The 21,293-nt window shown below is 39.7% G+C and overlaps 1 protein-coding gene across 1 annotated transcript in view; it reads right to left on the bottom strand.

The window, feature by feature from the left end:
* The window catches only part of Ssh2 (slingshot protein phosphatase 2), a 234,447-nt gene that overhangs the window by 50,123 nt on the left and 163,031 nt on the right, over positions 1-21,293 (bottom strand). Inside the window, 2 exon segments of the mRNA XM_055620388.1 lie at positions 1,847-1,911; positions 8,397-8,500. Coding sequence (XP_055476363.1) covers positions 1,847-1,911; positions 8,397-8,500 — 169 coding nt within the window.

Raw genomic sequence — 21,293 nt, 5'->3', positions numbered from 1 at the left:
AGGGTGATTAAAACGGAGCAGTACTGAGGAAGATGATATCCAACATTGGCCTCTGGCTTCTACATGTGTATGTGCATGTCCACACGCATGCACACATGCACGCAGTCAGAATTTGAGAGAAAAGTTAACAAATGTAAAAAGCAAATGACTGGCTCTTTGACTTCCCCACCCCCCAAGGGAGGAGCAGTCCTCTTAGGCCACAGAGGAGGGCTTTGCAGCCAGTCCTGAAGATACCTGATAAAACTGGATCGGATGAATGGGGAGGAGGTCCCCCCCATCAGTGGACTTGGCAAGGGGCGTGGTGGAGATGAGGGAGGAAGGGTGGGATTGGGAGGGAATGAGGGAGCGGGACATGGCTGGGATACAGAGTTAATAAAATGTAACTGATAAGAAAAAAATAAAATTAAAAAAAAAAAAAAAGCAAATGATGAATCAGTGATTACCAGAGTTCAGAAGCTCAACTTTCTACAATCAATCTCACACTTTGCTCATTATCTCTCTTCTTGGACAGAAAGTAGAAACTAGCTATTTGAATTTAATGTACTCCTAGTCAACTTCCAAGCTAAACCTAGATCACACACCTGGATAACCTCAGTAACTGCCTAGTGTACTTCCTCCTGTCTATTTGCATTAGCTTCTAGAGAACCTTCCTTAGATCCTAAAGCTGGCCCATGTTATTTCCTGGCTCAGAAAGGTTGGCCTTGAACTTGTGGTAGTACTCCTGTCTCAGCTCCTCAAGAACTAGGATGGTAGGTGTGCACCACCATGTTAGGTATTAATTCCATTTCGGTTTTCCTATCTTCATTAAAAAGTAACCATGTAAAAATGACACATGATTTCAAGTATCCAGGAGACAACAGGCATGCAAAGCAGAAACCCATCAGAATCTCTACATGCCATTCTAGTTATGTTTTGTCATGTGAGGATAAAATATAATCTTCTGAAGACCCAGATTTGGATTTTTATATGTAACCCACCTTTGAAATATTGGGTAACAATGAAAAGCAAACAGCTGTGTGCTCTGAACACAGTAAATCTCTAGTCTATGACATCTCTAGCTTATAGCACTAAATGCTCAATTGTCTGCCTCCCTCCTACAGCAGCATTTCTTCCCTCCTCCTCCTCCTCTTCTTTTTAGACAAAGTCTCTCTATTTAGCCCTGGTTGTCCTAGAACTTGCTCTGCAGACCAGGATGGTCTTGAATTCAGAGCAATCCACCTGCCCCCCCCAACCCTACCACGGTGGGATTAATTATGTGCCACCACACCCAGGCTGTACTTCACACTTCTCAATGTGTCTATTTAATCCTGTCACCTGTGAGAGTAGTCAGGAAATGAGAGAAAGGGCAAAGACAGCCTAAGGTAATTTGTCCAACATCACATGATTAGCAAGAACCTAAGCCCAGGTCTCCTGACTCTGAGGTCAGCAACAATTGCTGGTTAGTTCACTCTTACACTGAACTATATGTGTTTTTCTTAAAAGCTATGTTCTGATTTAGAATGAATTCTGTCTGCTTAATCTCATCATCTTTTAAGATCTGCTCAAGTTTTACTGTCTAATATAAAGGCCTCCCCAAATTCCCAAGTTTCTTCTCCTTTTTCTAAACTTCAACTGTTGTTATGGGCAATAACTTACAAATCAGCTTAATTAACAACAATGTTGAGCCAAAGTATTTTATATCACTTTATGCTTTACAATAATTAAATTCTCACCTGGATAGGCCATTCTTCATTTCTGTTCTACCTAGTTCCTACCACTATATTTAAACAAAAAAAAAATGACTTTAGTACTAGCTATTTTAGGCAGCCTTTTGAGGAAGAAATTTATGATAATGTCATTAACTTACCAGCCTTATGTTGTCTTCTGGGCGGAGTAATATGAACATTGCTTGAAGATGCTGTTGGAGATCTCCTAGTGAAATTTACAAAGCAAAGGATGATTACTCTCCATTCAAACTCAATAGAGAAGATTCCTTCTACCTTAGTGACTTGTAAAGTTATGATTTCCGGAAAGCCTTTTTTTTGTTTTGTTTTTTTAGAGACAGGGTTTCTCTGTGTAGCCTTGGCTATCCACGACTTGCTTTGTAGACCAGGCCTACAAACTCACGGAGATCTGCCTGCTTCTGCCTCCCTGGGTGCGGGGGTGCCTGTCTGACAGAGTTAAGTTTTCATTTTTACATTTTAATTTATTTTAGTGTGTGCGAATGCACACATGCCCATGTATCATGCCACTTTCTGAGGAGGTCAGAGGACAACCTGTGAAAACCTGCTTGGCAGCAAGCACTTTTATCCCATGGGACCTATCTCAGAAAGTTTTATTGTTATTTAGGGCTGAGTCTCACTAGGTAGCCCTGGCAGATGAGATCTGCCTGCCCCTACCTCTAGAGTGCTGGGATTAAAGGTATGAGCCACCACGCCTAGCTCCATTTTATCTTCTTATCATGTGTATTTGTATATATGACTGTAGTGCTCAATGAGGCCAGAAGAGGGTGCTGGAGTTGGCTGTGAGCCAACTGATGTGGGTGCTGGGAACAAGCTTGGGTCTTCTATAAGAGTATGTTTTTAACTGCTGAGCCATCTCCCCAGGCCCCTGAGTTTTTTAACTAGACGTAGAATCAGATAAAATTACTGGCTTGACTTTTTTAAATAGTAAAAGATCAGCAGGCTGCCTTTTTATGTATTTACTTTTAGTTTACAGTATGTTAAAATTTGTATCTGTTGCCCTGGGTAGTGGTGGTGCACGCCTTTAACCCGAGCCCTCGGAGGCAGAGGCAGTGGATCCCTGGTCGACCCAGTGAGTTCTGGGACAGCCAGAACTCTCTGTATGAGTTCTACATAAAGAAACCCTGTCTTGAAAAACAAAACAAAACAAAACAAAACAAACAACAAATAAAAGTATCTGTCCTAGAAAATGTATGCTTGAGAATAATCTCTGTCTCATACGATGGCAGAGGTGGATGAGGGATCTGTTGGAGAGCCCCATTAAGGGTAGCAAAAGAAGTGCCTGAAGAATTATCCCTAACTTTTGAGTGGTATATATAATTTCTGTTTCTACAATAACAATATTCAGATGTATTTAACTTAAATACTGTTAGACTTCCTTTATTTTCAATAGTTTAAAATGGTTAGTGGGTGATATTAAAATGAGAGTACCTATTAAATAGAACTTTTTAGGAATAGTTATTCTCCTGAACAAATTAGGTGTTTTAACATGGCCGACTACTATCTGAAACCTCACTTATCCTTATATATATTTTATAAAACTAAATTGAAAATTCTTTGTATTAAGATTTAAGATATTAAGGATGATGCCAGGCATGTAGTACATGTCTTTAATCCCAGCACTTAGGATACTGAGGTAGGTGGATCTCTTAGTTTAAGGTCTATATACTGAGCTCCATGCTAGCTAGGACTACGTGGTGAGGCCCTGTCTCAAACAGCGGCAACCACCACCACCACCAAAATCAAACCCAAAGCAAAAGATACTATATACATAAATACATATGTGTGTGTGTGTGTGTGTGTGTGTATACATATATACGGTGTAAACCCACTATGTTGTAAGCTTGAGGGGGAAAAATATATATGTATATATATATGTATGTATATATACGTAGAATAGGAATTTGAATACAGACACCTTGTATGGGTGTGCAGTGATCCCCCAGAAGGCGTGGATTATTAAGTAGTACGTATGAGTTCCCTCTCTGCAGATTATTGGTCAGCAAGGCTCCACAGGCACCTCAAAGAACACAGACTACTGTCATTGCTCTTAGTTGCCTACAGGAACTAGATGGCACAACCCTACTGCTGAGGATACTTTGGTAGTATGACACAGAGAAACAAGCTGGAACTGACCTGAAAGTTCCTCTCCACTGACCAACTTTTATAGTGCCAGAGGGTGCTATGCAGGCCACTGTGGACAGAAAAGCCATGCAGCCAGCTCTGCATGCTCTAATACTGATCTCCCAGACAAGATATACCTACTGGTACAATAGTGGCATAAACATGACGGGGCTAACCACAGGCTTTTAGATTGGATCTGAAGCCTGTTTCACAAGAACAAGTTCAGGCCTGGTACTGTAAAGCTGGTCAAAAGCCAAGGTTCTCGAGGTCACAGGCTCTAGGGAAAACCTGCTACTGTGGTATTTTTAAACATGTTGTTGAACTGCCTTTGGAATATTCATGCTTACACCCGCAGATCAGTGCTGCCCTCAGCCCTGACCAGAGTGGTCAACAGCTAATGCAGACTCCTAAAGGGTCAAAGTGCTGAGCGTAAGTGTTTGTAGAGGGCTCCTTCTTAAATGGACATCAATCCACCTCCTGTTCCCCAAGAAAAGTTGAGGAAAATCGCAGACGGGCAGAAAGAAAGGCAGGAATGTGCAATGTTGGCCATCACACTCTGGAACTCACTGCAGCTACAGTTACCTGAACAGAATCAAGCCAAACAAGGTCAGCAAACATTCTAACTGGCTTAGTGCATTATTAACAAAAAAAAAAAAAAAAAAAAAAAGGGGGGGGGGAGAGAAAAAAAAAAAAAAAAAAAAAAAAAAAGGGGGGGGGGGGAGAGGCCATGAAAGGAGGAGGGGCACGTGCTGGAGGTGCTTGAGGAAAGTGAGAGGGAGAAGTTGGGAGTTCTTGAGGGAGTAGGATGGGAAGTTGGGGGTGCATATAATAAAGATGGTTTATATTACAAAATTGTTAAAGAATAAATAAAAGTTATTATAGTAAAGAAAAAAAGAGGGGCTGGAGAGATGGCTTAGCAGTTAAGAATATTTGCTATTCTTCCACAGGACCCAAGTTTGATTCTTAAAACTCACAACCACCTATAACTTCAGCTTAGGGGATTTGATGCTACTGGCCCCTCAAGCATCTGCAATCATGTACGTGTAGACACACACCTACACATAATTAAAACAGTAAAAATTAGTCTTTTAAAAAAAGAGAGACCAATCACTGCTTCAAAGACACTCTCTCTATAAGCTATGGTGGCAGGGCTCTGCAGAGAAAGACAGTGAGTTAAAGTGTTGTGGTCTTCCTTGGGACACATCTATAGTCCAGACAGGGTTGTGCCCTTAGATCTCATTAGAAAACTGTCTGCATATATTTTACATTCTACCAGGAGACTGCATGTGGGTTAAGTTCAAGGACAGGAAGTAAGAATGATTTTTAAGAATGTATTTTTTTTTCTGAAATAAGAGGCTAATAGCTAACCTAGAGAAAGAGAGAGAGAGAGAGAGAGAGAGAGAGAGATCAGTTAAAAAAAAGATTTAAGACACAGATTTTCTCATTTCCCCTACTCAATACGAGGAAACCTGAGGATTTGACTAACTGGAGACCAATAATATGCTGTCAAGAATGATGTCAATCTAGGAATGCAAGGCTTTATTTCTGTCCACCTAGGGCACTTTAGAAAGAGTTTTAAGGTGCCTGATACAGCCACATAATCACGGATGCCAGTATAACTTCTTTTCACACTAGCCTCAAAGCCTACATATATCATTTCCTTTGTTTTCACGTCGTAGTTTTTAAGTATGACATTAGCTATGCAAGAAGTCGTGTGGGGTAGGAAGAAAAAATGCAAGTAGGTGTGTTTAAAAGATTGACAAGTCTGGATACCTTTCCTCATTTTTCTCAAAGAACATTTTTTGCTTCTATCCCCATTTCACTGCTTGCATCTGACTAATTCCACTGTAATAGAATCCTTATTTAACCTTCAAAATTAAAAAGAAGATCTAATCTACTATGTTTTAAGCCCAGAAACACAATCTGAAGAAGCAGGATGGCTTTCCAGGTATAAACCCAAGGGAAATGAAAACATATGTATAGAAAACTTATACACAAGCTCTGTTCATTTGTTCATATAGTCTACAACCCTAGCACTTGGTAGGTAGAGGCAGAAGGATCAGAAGTTCAATGTTAGCCTTGGCTACATGGTAAGTTTGAAGCCAGCTTAGGTTATATGATACCTTGTCTCAAAAGAAACAAAGAAATAAACAAACAGGTACCTTTTCCCCCTTCTTAAAACACACGCACAAACGCACAAACACACAAACACACGACATTCCCTCAAGGGTATTCCAGGTGTGGTGGTTTGATAGGAATGGTCCCCATAGACTCGTGTGTTTGAATGCTCGGCCACAGGGAGTGGTACGATGAGGAGGTGTGGCTTTTTTGGAGTAGGTGTGGTGTTGTTGGAGGAAGTGTCTTACTGTGGGTGGGCTCTGAGGTGTCCTATGCTCAGGCTATGCTCAGTGTGACACAGTCTCTTTCTGCTGCCTGCAGAACAGATGTAGAATTCTTGGTTCCTCCAGCACCATGTCTGCCTTCATGCTGCCATGCTTCCTGCCATGATGACAACAGACTACACCAGCCCAATTAAATGGTTTCCTTTTTGAGAGTTGCTGTGGTCATGGTGTCTCTTCACAGCAATGAAAAACCCTAAGTAAGACACCAGGTATGGTGGCTCACACCTGCAATCTCCATGCACAAGAAGCTGAAGAAGGAAGACTGCTGTGAATCTGAAATCATTCTGGGTTACAGAATGCAACTCTATCTCTAAAAACAAAACAAAACAACCCAACCAACCAACCAACCAAACAAACAAACAAACAAAAAACACAAAAAAAACAACCAAAATCAGGGCTGGGATATACTAAAAAGCAGCACAGTGCTTGGCTTGTCTCACATGAGAGCAAGGCTCTGGGTTCCATCCCTAGCACAATTAGACAACAAGAAACAGCACAAAGTTAACTTTCTTGAAGACCATGACAAGGAGCCCTAGAAAGGACTTTAGACCTTCTAGAGAACCCTGAATAGCAGGCCAGAATTTCAACTCAAGGCACTAGTGGTGCAAAGATCCAGCTGGCTTATTTCAAAGTCAGACAAAACTCAGGGCTCTTCTTCCTACCATGAGGCCTCATATCTGAGCCGTGTGTCTAGAAGCTCCACGGGTAGCAGCTGAATTGCAGATTAAGTTTGATTAAAGAATTTCATCCTTTCCTTTTAAAGAGATAGATGCTTACTAATAATATAATTTTTACATTGCCAGACAGTATTTGGGTATTTTAAATGCCCAGATAAAAAAAATTCTAGCCAGATTCAGGAAATATGCATAGGAACTCATCAGATACTGTAAGCTCTTGATGTACTCTATTCTGGCACTATGCTGCGCTTACTCAAGGCAGTTTATGTGAAGTTTTAGCTTTTATAAACTTCATTTCTACATATATTGACTCACTTATCTAGTATGGATCATAAATCAGTTCCATGAAGCCTGTGTTAAACCTACTTTTTCTTTTTAATTAAGTGAACAATAATATCAAGTAGAAATAGTTGCATGTGAAAATTTCACACATCTCCCCCCCCAAGAGTCAACCAAGGACAGGCAGGAGCTTAAAAAACAATTAAGCCCATTTACTATTACATGCCATGAGGTGATTTACCAAAAATTAGTCAAAGGATTTGGACTTAAAACAATAGTTTGTCTTCTTTTTACTATTAAAAATATCCACACTCAATAGCAACAAAAAGCTTAGCTTGGCTTATTTCCTTTGAGTCTTCACACTTTTTGGCAAAATGCTCATGCCTATCCATGATGAAGGATACCAAGGAGGAAGCACTGAGAATGTATACCCAAGTTAATTTTCAAAAGTTCTCCCTCCCCTACTAAAAAAAAAAAAAAAAAGCCATTGCCAGAAAGTTTTTGTAGGAAGTTATTACCATGGCCTAAGGAGACTAGGTGAGATAGTGAATTGCTACATCTGTACTGAGATGAACGCCTACAGAAGTAGTAGCCTCTAAGGTAGATGAGATTATTTAGATTACAGCAAAACTCAGCTTTTGACTCAACAGGATTCAGTATTTCTAGCTTTCACCTCTGATCTGTATGCTCAAGTTCCCTTCCTTGTAATTTAGTCCACTCCTGAAGGTCACAAGTCACCAAAGTTAAGGCAGAAGGGTTTGTATTGTCAACCTGACACAGCCTAGAATCACCTGGAAAGAGAGTCAATGAGGGATGTCTGCATGCGGTGGTCTGCAGGCGTGTCTCTAGGGGATTGTCATAATTAGGTTAATTGATGGGGTAAGACTCAGTCCACTTTGGGTGGTGTCATTACCTAGGCAGGATGGGTCCTAAACTGAGTAAGAGTAGAGAAACTGAGCACAAGCAAGCATGAACAAGAGCATGTATACAATCATTACAATCATTTCTTTCTGCTCTTGGCTGTGGATGTGATGTCACTACTGTTTGAAATTCCTGCCTTGAATTCCCTGCAATAGCGGACTATAATCTGGAATCACGAGCTAAAATAAGCCCTCCCCCCCCCCCAATTTTTTTTTGTCCTGTTATCTTTCTACAAACAAAAAGGAAACTAAAATATATATGTGTAGTTTTACCTGCATGCTTGTTGCGTCTGTGGCTGATTCTTGGTGTAGACGAGCCATTCCCCCGTGGTAGAAAAAGGGCAGCACCTTTGACAGTCAAAAAGCTCTCGCTGATGCTATAAAGAAAAAGTTAAGAGACACATTAAGGATGGAAAGCAAACAGAATGAAGACTCAGTTTAGGATTTTTCTCTCTTCCCTATCCAAAGTTCCAGTATCATAGGGTGAAGCATGCCTTTAAGCCTTTAATCCTAGCAATGGGAGGCCCTGCATCTCATCTCTGTGAGCTCAAGGCTACCCTGGGTTACAAATCGACTTTTATGCCAATCAGGCCCAGTGAGACTGTCTCAAAAACAAAAACCAAATTAAAAAATTAAAAATCAATCAAATGACCCCCCCCTTCCCCAATTCAAGAGGAGAGATCACTAATTTTTTTGGTTGCTCACATACAGTCCTGCCTACTCCAAATAATTTTTCTAAACTAAAACTTAAAATATTCCATTTAAGTTACATGGCAGCAATCAAGAACAACTTCTCAAAGCCGTTATACTCACCATCCTCTACTTGGTTCTCCTAACCATTCAGTATTTTTAAATCTCAGCTCTCCTATCACCATCTCCCCTTTTCCTTTATCCCAGTCATCTTCTATCCTGTTGTCCTGTTCCTTTCAGGATACTTTCATGAATTAAAATGTGTATTCACTTGTGTTCTTGATTGCAGTTACCAACACATTAGCTCTGTGGGTGCAAGGACCTCGCCTTGCTCATCACTGTGTCCTCAGTACTGGAAACACTGCCAAGAACATATTGAGTGCTCAAAAGATATATGATAGTAAGTAATTCATTCTATTTTACCTCCAACCATGTTCCTTCACTGCAGCAGGAGTAACTCAAGTTAAAATGTGTTACGGTGCACACTGGGGGCACCTGTCTTCAATCCCAGAAACTGGGAAGTAGAGGAAGGTCTCTATGAGGCCAGCTTCTTGTCTACACAGCAAGTTACAGACCAACCAGGGCTACATCATGAGACCCTGTGAACTCCATGCCTGCGGTAGATTAGTTGTCATAAAATGAAATTGTTTATGGTAAATGAGTCGGCAAGCTGAAATCAGCTTTATAATGTTCAGTTATGGCTCAGTTTCATGCTTCAATAAAGACACTGTAACCAGCCAAAGAGATTGGACACATTTAAAAAAACAAAACACAACAAAAACCCATCATTTATAAATTTCGTTTAAAAAGCCTAAATGCTGGCTGGGAGAGGCTGCCCTGATTTTGTTTTGTTTTTGTCTTTAAATAAAGCTCTGCTCTCTTGTGGTCTGTTGCACAAGCCCTGTCCCTGGTTACATCCGTGGTGTGCACATGCTGCAGTGTTGTGGACCAGTTTCACTGACTTTACGGGAACAATCTAAAACAGACAGTCTGAGTGACAGGATGAGAGGGGTACACCACAGTCAGGAAATGAAATTCACACTTCTGCCAACACAGCAACTGTCTGCTTTACTAAATAAAAAAAAAAACAAAAAAGTAAAATAGTCTACCCACTCACTAGGCAAAGTTACCAGGTTTGGGCATGTTGGTTTCCAGTAAACAAAGCAGTTATCTGTATCTACAAAGGAAGTACTTGCTGAGTGAGAGCTTAGCAGCTGAGCACACTCCAGCCATTTCTTTTGTGAGACAGTTTTCTTTGACACACAGAAGTTGAAACTAACTTCCTGGTTTGGGGAGTTCTGCATTACTGTTCTTTTGTTGCTTATGCTTTAAAGAATATCTATGGGCATTCTTTGCATTAAGCAGTTAAATGTGCTTTTCAAAATGTATGTAGTGCTTTCACAAGGGCAATGGCTGGGGCAACGAACGAACAGCCTTAGTTAATTCAAAGCTGTTTGGACTCTACAAATTCACAATTAGGAAGAACAGGGTCTGGGGATGTAGCTGTTTGGAAAGTACCCGTCTAACATGCACAAAGCCCTGAGTTTGAGCCCAGCACTGTATAGACTGGCTGTCGTGACAGTGATACAAATTTGTAAAAACAGATCAGGGATCATACCACATAAAGCATAGGGAAACCAGTCTTTCTATTTGGTTCATTTGCACCAATATAAAAAAAACCCACAGCAGACTAGCTGGGGTCAGGCAGAAAGACTCACTTAAGTGTGACAGAGTATCCCTGAGAATGACACTCAACATGCTTCAGATGATGCGTTCCATCCTCTTTATTCCATGGCCCTAGATACAAGTCCTCAGTGGTCACAAAAGGGACATACTGTTGGTAAAAGAGGAACCAGGGATGAGAGGTGGCTGGCTACATTTTATTATTCCCCGAGTATATTTGTGGGTATAAAGTAAATCATGCTATCAAAGATTAATGGAAGCACAGTGGTATAAAAGTGGGAAAACAAAATTTGTGATTATTTAGAGTTTTGATGAGCCAAATTAAACATCGGATCTGAAGAAAATTATATAGAAATTTAATTTCATGTACTTCAGTGTGAGGTAAGAAATGTAGTGATCTTGCCAGAATAGTAAGAAATCTAGTTATGCCAATATCAGTGTTTTTGAAACAGCTGTTCAAAGATTCAGATGGAGTTGTTTTTTAGAAATCTGTTCTGAGGGGCCAGCCTGGTGGCTCAATGTTAGGTAAAGGTATTTTGCTGCCACATCTGATGACCTGAATTTAATTCAAATACAAGGCTCAAAGGACTTAAGAATCCTATTCTAAAAGCCAAAAATGATAGAGAAAAATCCTTTTTGATCTAAAGACGATCAAACAGCGCTTGGAGGATTGCTTTTCTAGTGAAGAGTGACAGTGACAATACTCTTCAGTCTTTTATCAGAATGAAGATGAAGAATGTTTGATTCTCTCTTTATCATAGACTACGGCTCAGCAAGGGAAAGACATTCCTGCTTATACCAAGAAATGTGTTAATAAGAGTTAACCTGGCTACATGTGAAATGCTAGGCACTAGAAACTTCATTTCTCCTTTATAACATATTTTATTATAACTATTTTTAGTTCTAGTTTACTTGTAGGAATCAGAGGAGCTCAAAAAAAATATTGTACACCCAAGATCATACAGCTAGTAAGCCTCAGATTCAAGAAATGATATGAAAGACCTTACTCTGAAAAATTCTTCTGTTACTCCAGTTTTAGGAACAGTATAATAAACGAAATACAGTATCTTCTATACAGAGAATTTTAAAAGAGAAGTTAAAAATAGAGTACAGAGGGAGAGGACTGAAGATAATAGAAAATATCTGGCAGAGTGATTAATTTAGTTGGGTTGGATAATTAAGAACTGTAATTTCTGCTGGGAATGATAGTAGCATTTCAGCCTCAAAACTGGGGGAAGGAGCACTGTGTTCCTTGGGCAAACATCCTTGCCAAACCCTTCAGATCAAAATCACTTCCTAAAGTATGGTATTTGTTAACTGGCAGTTTCTTCTTAGGCAAAGTACATAAAGGAAAAGGTTGACTAAGGGAAGGAAGAAAATACTTAGCCATTTTGATACTGAAACAATCTTTGAGGAATCTGGTGAGGGTGGTCACCTATGACCAGGCAAGAAGGTTTAGGAAACAAACCAAAGCAATACACACCTGGCCAAATGATTGAATGTTGCCTGGACCAGAAATTCTATTTTATAATGAAATATACACAGAAAAAAAATGGATAATTTACTATGAGAAGATGGATGGAAGGCTGACTCAGCAGTTCAAACCACTAGCTACTCTTACAGAGGACCAGGATTTGATTCCCAGGACCCACACAGCATCTTACAACCATCTATAATTTTAGTTCCAGGAGACCTGATGCCCTCTTCTAACTTCCTCAGGCACCAGCTACTCATGTGGTGCACATACATAAAGCAGGCAAAAAACTCACTAAAAATAAATCTTAAAAATTTTTTTAAAGAATGTTTCAGTAAGTAAATATAATATTCTTATTTCAAAATTAATAAAGAAAATTAAAATTAAATGAAAGAAGATTATTTTCATATTCATGATGCTAGCCACTTGAATTTGTTTGGTGTTTTTTGCCCGAGGCCAAAATTTACAGGTAAATGACTGTGGAACACTGGCTGCATATAACATCACTGCACAAAGTTGAACTGGTTAGTAGCTATGTTAAATTCAAATGCACAGGTCAAGTTCAGCATTTTTATCTTAAAGAATAGTCCTCCACTAAAGAAAAGACCTCCATTTGTGTACCACGGGATATGACTCCCCAAACAACACATCTTTTTCAAAATGTTTTAAAATCTTTTTTAAAAAAGTATTTTTAAAAAGTTCTTTAAAAAAGAATATTCATGTAGAGGAAACTTTACCCACATTCTGCACATTTAACTCTTTACTTTCCTCTTCTGATAAGCTGTCCTTGCTTAGTAGTTTACATTTCAGATACAAGAGATGCTAGGGCAGCTGCTATCAATCCTTAAGTGAGAAGTTCATGTCCCTACTAATAGAAGGGCAATTTGTAGCTAGAAGTTTCAAGTATCAGGCCAGAGGCCAAGGGATCACACAGCTATTAATGTCATTGCCTATTGAAAAAAAACAGAGCTGCATTAAAAACAGGGTGGAAAAAGACATTATATATTTCACGGCTGCAGGAAACTCAGAAGCATATTTCTAAGTAAGGAGAAAATATAACTTTGTATTCCTAAAGAAATCTAGATTACAATGGGAGAAAATAGATAAACTGTGATTTAGGCATTCTCCATTCTCACCACTCAAGCCTAACACTGGACAATCCTGGAAATGGCGAATCATAGCTGGAACCATTCCTCTGGGATATTAATTCCCAGACAAAGATCTACAGATATAAAAAACAAGGCGAATTCTCTCCTTATCAACCAAAGCACAGCAGATCAACTAACACACAGAGGTGAGCTTAGGCTTCTAGTTCTTACTGATTAACTACCACTATCAGGGCATTTTAATTCTAGCTTATTTTCCATCTAGAGCAGTGGTTTTCAACTTCCTACTGCTGAGACCCCTTCATGCAGTTCTTCCTGTTGTAATGACCCCAACCATAAAAACATTTTCATAATTCATAGCTATAATTTTGCTCAACCTTTGGGTCATGAACCCTTTGACAAACCCACTGACAAATCTCCAAATACACTTACATTACAATTCATAACAGTAGCAAAATTAGTTATGAAATAGCAACAAAAATAATTTTATGGCTGGAGGGTCACCACAACACGAGAAACTATATTACAGAGTTGCAGCATTAGGAAGGTTGAGAACTACTGATCTAGAACTTAATTAGAGAAAGGGGGAGACAAAAAGTTAAAATATCAGAAAATGTCTTTTAATTTCGTTCATTTTAAATGTTCATTTAGGAATAAGATCTTAGTTCACTGTTGTCTCAATAGCATACATCATAGCTAATGTTTGCCAGGAGCAAGAATTTGACTGTTGGTTACACAGTTCAATCCTCCAATCTAACATACCTAGTTTGATGTTTGCTGTTTCTGGCTATCTACCAACAGATCTTTGTTTTCTAATATAACCCATCTTTCCTATCACTCACTCATTCACTTTGGTTTTAGAACCTTGGGTGTTGCACACGTCAGGTGAGTGTTCTACCACTGAGGTGTGTCCCAAGACTGACAGACTCTTTCCTCTGGGGCTAAGAATCTTAAGCAAGTGAACCAAAGGGGAGGTATTGTAGGGTATGTTCATGTTCTCTGTGGCCAACTCTGTACTAGCTGGCTCCTGCTCCATGGCCTGCCTAGGACAGCCTGGATTTCAGCAGTTCTCTGAGCTTGGTCTTTTAGACCCCACATCTGCTAAGTATACTGTCTAATAAATATTTGGCCTAAGATAGGTTAAAATCCAATTTTTAGTTTGCTACAGACTCCCAAGTATCAAATGAAGCCAGAGAATCTACTCATTTGCCACAAGCCACACAGCTGATCAGCAATAGAGCCAGGTTATTAAGCTCCCATGTTACCTGACACCCAGAATGGCATTTAACCTCTTCAATGTTATTATCATAGGGCGTACTGCTGTTCTAATAGTTTGAAGCAAGCAGCACTTACAAACACTTCTGGGGTGGATAGAGAGATGGCACAGTGGTTTTAAGACTGCTTGGTGCTCTTGCAGAGGAACTGGATGGGTACCTCATGTGCACCTGTAACTCCAGCTCTGGGGCTCTGACACCCTCTCTCGACTCCACAGGTGCCCACATGCACTTGTGTGCACATATATGCATACTTACACATGGAAGTAAAAATAAATCTTTTTTTTTAAATTAAAAGATAAAGAAGCAAATTTCTAGAGAAAACAAAACGAAATGTAGATCTGGTCATTCGAATGTGATAGCACGTGCCTACATCACAGCACTTAGGAGGCTGAGGCAGGAGGATTAAAACAACCTGGGTTACAGAGAAAGACACTCTCTTAAACAAATAAAGCCAAACCAACCAACTAAACCAACCAACCAAAATCCCAAGCCCTGGATCTGGCCAATTTGCATATACAGAACAAAGGTAGGATTTGATGGCAAAGTCTCATTTTCTGGTTTGTTCTGTTTTTCAAGCATCCTTAAACAAGGTTCAGGTCTGCGTGGAAAAAGACAAAAATATATTCCTATGAGGTAAATACTTTCATATTATCTAAGTTGCTTCTTTTTCCATCAACAAGTTTTTAGGTATTAAAACTGACTTTAAAAAATACTAAAACTAGCTATTAAAACCAAAATGTTTACAGGATATGGTGGCACATGCCTTTAATCCCAGCACTCAAGAAGCAGAGAAACAGGTAAATCGCCGTGAATTTGAGGCAAGCCTGACACACATAAAGTTTCAGGCTTGTTAGGGCTGTACAGTGAGACCCTGCCCCCAAAAGAAAACAGAAACAAAACCAAAACATAACCAAGCAACCAAAACCCCCAGAATACCCCCACCCAAACCAACCTAAAATGCCAGAAGACCATGGGGCCTTTGAAGGAAGGCAAGTCTACCATAGGTAGAGAAATGGGTGACTACCCAGTCCATGTTCTTTACTGTATTCTAGGAGACTAAGCACATTTCTTTCTATGTCACCAGACCACATAGTCATTTAGCACTTGATTTACATTTTAAGAGAACTATTAAACATGAAAGACCAGAGCTGGTGGGCATAAGACATATAGTAGCAGGTGGGCCTAATTTATATCTTTGTGAGACTAGCATAGCTCTAAAATAATTCGGTTTCAGGATGACAAAGAGGATGTATTCTCGGATTCTTTCAAGTTGCTCCAAATATGGACTTAGCAGCCTGGCTTCCAAACACCTTCTAGTTTGAGTTAAGACTGAGTCCTGACCAGTCTGTGACACCCCTGTTGCCTCGCAGTCTCTGCAGCTGCCATCGCAAAGCTCAGCTTCAACCTTGTCTCTAGCATCCAAAAATAACTCTCCTAAACAACATAACCAACACAAAACCCACTGAGTGTCCATGAAAGCGGTTGGTCCCAACACAAAACAGGCCTTAGCCTTCTGGGTGACGGACAGTGATAGGGAGTTTTTTGACAAAGTTTTTCTTCAAAGAAGAGGAGAAATTATGCTGAACAGTCTTGGCACATGCCTTTAATCCCAGCACTAGGGAGGCAGATCTCTGAGTTAGAAACAGAGTTCCAGGATGGCCGGGACAGAGAAAACCCTGTCTGGAAAACCCAAAAAGAGACATGATCAACACTGGTAGAGAGTAAATTTAAAGTAACTGATAGGAATTAACAAGCCAATACAAAACAAAAGGAGCAGCATTCTTGGCAAGCTCTTATTAACATTTGAAAGAACTGTTTTACTTTTGTGATTTAACTAATACTTTGCCAGGTACTAAATTAACATACCTGCAACAGAAGGAATGTAAGTTAGGTTTTCAAGCATCTGGTTACGAGGTCAAACCCTGTTTTTAAGCCAATCCATTTTCTCCCTTGGAAAGGCCTCTTCTAGGGTTCAGGTCATTCTATTTATTGTTGCCACCTTTTGACAGATATCCTTGTTACTATCAGTTACTTTTTCCTCAACCTATTTTTACCTTGATTTTTACTAAAATTTAATGATACTTTATTGTTAATAGAGATGAATATTCAACAACCTTGCCCCGAAACTTCTCTTCATTCCCATTTTCAAAAACCCTCACTGAGGCTCCTCAAATAAACCTCCAATTCCCAAGTGTCCTCTGGAGACATGAAATCCTGATGGATTTGATGACAGAACTCATACTCTTTTCTGATTAAAACCACTTTCCTTCTTCCGACTTTTATGTGTTCACTCCCTCCAACCTGAGGGAGACTTCTAGTCCTTGAGTCCTCGTCTTCTTCCAGGCTACTAACTTCTTTTTGACCTATTTCCCCTCTAACCAACATAATCTCATGTATTTCCCAACCATTTTCCCTAGAATTCAAAATCCTTGCTCTAAATTCTCCTCCAGCTTAAAATTGTACAATTTCATTAATTATTTATGACCTTTCGAAGCAGGTGAACACCTTGTCTAACGTTATCTTTTCAATGTCGTCATGTGCAGATCCTAACACTAAGTGAACATTCGGTAATATGTAGTGTATAAGCAAGAGGAAAGAAGCCTAACAAAGAAGAGATTATAAAGCCAGGCCTCTGCATGTCATAACACACTTATGTCCCAGGTACTCGGCTGTCAGAGATGACAGCAAGAACACTCAAGTAGTTCAGTTGGGCACTTCACGCCTCACCACAGCTCCTCTGTCCTTTCCCGCTAACCCAAACTTTCCTTGTTCCCTGCATCCCACTCTCCACTTTTAACCTGCCTTCCACAAAGCTGGGGGGTGGGGGAGCTGGCTCGACTTCTCCTAACTACCTCCTCTTATCTCAAAACTTACTGCCTTTCTTCAGGGAGAAAGAACACATCTCCTCGGTTCTTGATTCCAGTCACACTTCCTAGCTTGTTTTTCTAGCGATCGCTTCTTCCTGGCCTGGACATAGGCTCCTGACTGTATTCTTTAGTTCTTAATACACACACAACGGCAGGTGGCACACCTCGTACCTCGTCTTATGTCCCCTCCTAAAATATATTCATTACTAACAATTTTAAAAAAAGAAGTCTATGTCTGTTGTTGGCATTCCCCCTAGAAGTCATCTTCCTTACTCACATAATTCTGTTTCTACCCTATCACTCTTCTCAAACTTCTCCTCATCCAATAATGACAGACCCAAAGGAGAGACACACCATGGGTATTCACTTCAACAATCCTTTGCTCTTCTCTGGATACCTGAAATGCAAATAATTTCTATCTCCTTGAGACTCTACTTTAGACAGTTTCTAAAATATGACATCTATTCTGTACCCCTCTTGAGCAACCCAGTTTGGTATTTTGTCAGTGACACTACCTTACCCTGCCCACTGTATTTAAACCATAAAGAAGATATTTGAAAAATAAATTCATCAGCAACTAATTGTATTTAGAAGTCATGGGCTAGCAAGATTACTTGGGGGTGGGTAAAAGACCTTGCCACCTCATAATGACCTGAGTAAGATCTCTGAGGTCCCACATAGCAGGAAAAAACTTGATTCCTGCAAATTGTCCTCAGACCTTCACAGGTGTTCATGGCTCCTGAGCACCCCCTCCACCCGCACAAATTGAATAAAGTGTTTTAAAAAACTCAGAAATTAAAAATTTGGATATTCAAACAGACATTATTATAAAGTCCCTTCTAATACCTGGCCAAGGCTAAGAAGTCGTGCTGATACTTTAGACACCATGTAGTAGAACAGTGTCAACAGCAGAGAAAACGTGACAGGAAATTCTAACATACATATTTGTGTTATAAGGTCAGAGAAAAATTCTCCAACAAAGTAACATCTGAACGTTCCACCGTCTGAACTTGCTGATTCTGTAGTAAGAAGGCAGTGTAGGAGAAAGAAGAGTAAAGGCAGAAGAACAGCAAGTACAGTCTTCTGAGGCAGAAGTGTGGCTGGCTGGTGGGAGTTGGTAAGGTGTTGGTGGAAGGCAGTGGCCAGCACTCAGTTTCAGAAGATGAGCTCAAACAAGGAGGAAAGGGCAGGCGTCCACAAGGCTTCAGTCCCCTGAATGATGATGACTGTAATTCATCTTCCAATGTGCTTCAATTAAGAAACTTCTGCTTGTTTGTTTGGTTTTGTTTTGAGCCAGGGTTCCCTGGCTGTCTTGGACTCACTTTGTAGACCAGGCTGGCCCAGAACTCAGAGACCCACCTGCCTCTGGACCCTCTGAAAGTGCCTTGTTTAAAGGCATGCGACTCACTGAGGCTTATGCTTGAAATGCAATGGACATTTCTTTCAGTCTTTATCTTGCTCAATCATTTCATATTACGGACTTGTTTAGATTCATTTTAGAGATAGTCTCACTTGGTAGTACAGGCCTGGAACTCGCTACAGAGATTAAGTTGACTTTGAACTTGAAGTGATCCTCCTGTCTCTGCCTCCTGAGTGTGAGGTTACAGACACGTGTCGTCATGCTTTACTCCATTTAATACTGACAACATTTTTTTTTCCCTCTGAAATTCCTTTTTTATTCACTGTGTTTCAGACTATTCCTTTATATTCTCATTTGTGGCTACTATTTTTTTGGCCAACTTCTTAAACTATCATGTCTTCCATGATTTCGTTATCAGTTCTTCTTTGCTTTTTATATATTCTCTTGGATGCCCTCATTTAACCTTATGGTTATCCTCCTATATGCTGATGAGTCTATTCATGCACAATAAGCAACTTTAAGGTTCTGGGGCCTAACAACACAAAAGCACTTATCACCTGCTAAGCACACATCTATAATGTGTGCTTAGTCTTTATTGAAAAGTTTTATCACTATCTTGGTTGAATTTTACCTCTAGAGCTTTTATATGTTGGTAGCTATTATAAATAAGGTTGTTTTTAAAAATCTTATTTATTTATTTATTTATTTATTTATTTATTTATTTATTTATTTATTTTTGTTGTATATGCATTGGTATTTTGCCTGCATATATATCTGTGTGAGGGTGTCAGATCTTGGAGTTAAGACAATTGTGAGCTGCCATGTGGTTGCCGGAAATTGAACCTGGGTCCTCTGGAAAGAGCAGCCAGTGCTCTTAACCACTGTGCCATCCCTCCAGCCCAAGATTGCTCTTTACATTTCCTTTTCAGCTAGTTTGTCACCAGTGTGTGAAGATATAATTCTGAAACTCTTCTGAATTTGTCCCATCCAAATAGTGTTTTTTTGTTTTGTTTTGTTTTCTTTTTTGGTGAAGTCTGCAGTCTCTGAGGGTGGGTAATTTTGTGAACTCTTCAGGTTTTTCTACATAGGAGATCCTGTCATCTACAAACAACAGTCTTACTCCAACATGGATGTTCATCCCTCCGTTCTTTGCTTCCTTCTTTCCTGTCCTTTTCTGTTCCCTCCCTTCACCTAGTTGCTCTGGTTAGAAACAATTAACTTTTGTAAATAGTAATATGAATAATAATGACAAAAAAGAGAGAAAATAGTGAAAAATAAAGTTCAAAGAAGAATTGTTGGACTTTCTTGACGTCCAACCCAGTGTTTACCAGTTAATTTTTTTTTTTTTTTTTAATTCTAAAAGCTTTGCTTGAGATAGGGACAATCCAATGTAGCTCTGTCTGGCCTAGAATTTTCCCTTGTGGATCAGTCTGGCTTTGAACTCACAGGGATCTGCCTACCTTTGCCTCCTGAGTGCTGGCATTAATTAAAGGCATGCACTCTCATGCCTGATGAGAATGTCACTAAAAGTACATTTAAAATAAATTTATGAAGAAGCAACAATACACAGCTCATCATTTCCCAGGGACGAAGGCTTCACAAAGTTTGTTTCATATAGCAATGAGCTATATTCGGATTTGGAGGAAGAAATTCAAATCAAAGTGACCCAAGAGCAAATGTAACTTCCACTGAGTTTAATTTAAGCATGTCAAAGGGGAAAAAGTTAAAATTTACATCATCTGTTCCAGTACAGGAACTAACACTACTAGCCTACACCAGCTTTTAAGTTTGATCTGGTCACAATCACCTATTCCAATGGCCACTCAGGACCCAGGAATATATAAGGATTAAAAAGGAATGATTTTAAACACTGAATACTAAAGGCAACATTTAAAATGATTAACAGGAAAGCTTCACAGAGTAACAAATAGCTAACAAGGTTATATATAACTTCTATAGATTTCTTATGCCAGTAGGGAACCCTACCTATCAAAGGTCTGCCTTTTATCATTTAAGCTGGCTGAAGACACCCAGTATTTAATTGTTTTAGCAAAACAAGGGAAGACAAAGCTGTGTGTAGTGTTACATGCTTTTAATCCTAGAGCTTAAGAGGCAAAGGTAGCCAGATCTCTGTGAGTTCAAGCCCAACCTGGTCTACACAGCAAGTGAATCAGGGCTACATAGTGAGACCCTGACTCATAAACAAAAAGAAAAAAAAAAAAAGATGTGGTACATCCCCCACTCCTTAAACAAGAAAGGGATAATGTGAGACAGGACTTTATTCATTATTAAACAGGGGATGAAAGGTGAAAAACATAGCTCTCGTTAGACAGACAGCCAAATTACAGGTGAGGCAGCAAGTCAGGCAGGGGAGGGCTGAACCACAATTTAGACAAGGGCAAAATCTTAGAGTAAAAAATAAATAAGCAAACATGTAAAGCACGTATCAACTGTGCCAAACCTGGGCTCCGTCATGACGTGTGCACAGACGTGCCTGTGCGCTCTGGCTGTGCGTGCTGACCACCTTTTATCCAGCCTTCCTTGCTCCTGCACCCTCTCCATTCCCCACCAGCTCCTCCCTACTTTACAGAGCTAGAGACAGTGTATTTTTATTTTACTGTCTTCCTTTTGTACTCTGAGGGAACTTTCACACATGTGCACATACTTACACACAGTTAAACAATAATAAAACATTTAAAAACTAAGCCTGGCC

Source organism: Psammomys obesus, unplaced genomic scaffold, assembly GCF_907164565.1.
Source record: "Psammomys obesus unplaced genomic scaffold, mPsaObe1.curated_primary_1811, whole genome shotgun sequence".
Lineage (NCBI taxonomy): Eukaryota > Metazoa > Chordata > Mammalia > Rodentia > Muridae > Psammomys > Psammomys obesus.
Note: the sequence above shows the minus strand (reverse complement) of the source record. Positions and strands in the feature narration are given on the sequence as shown.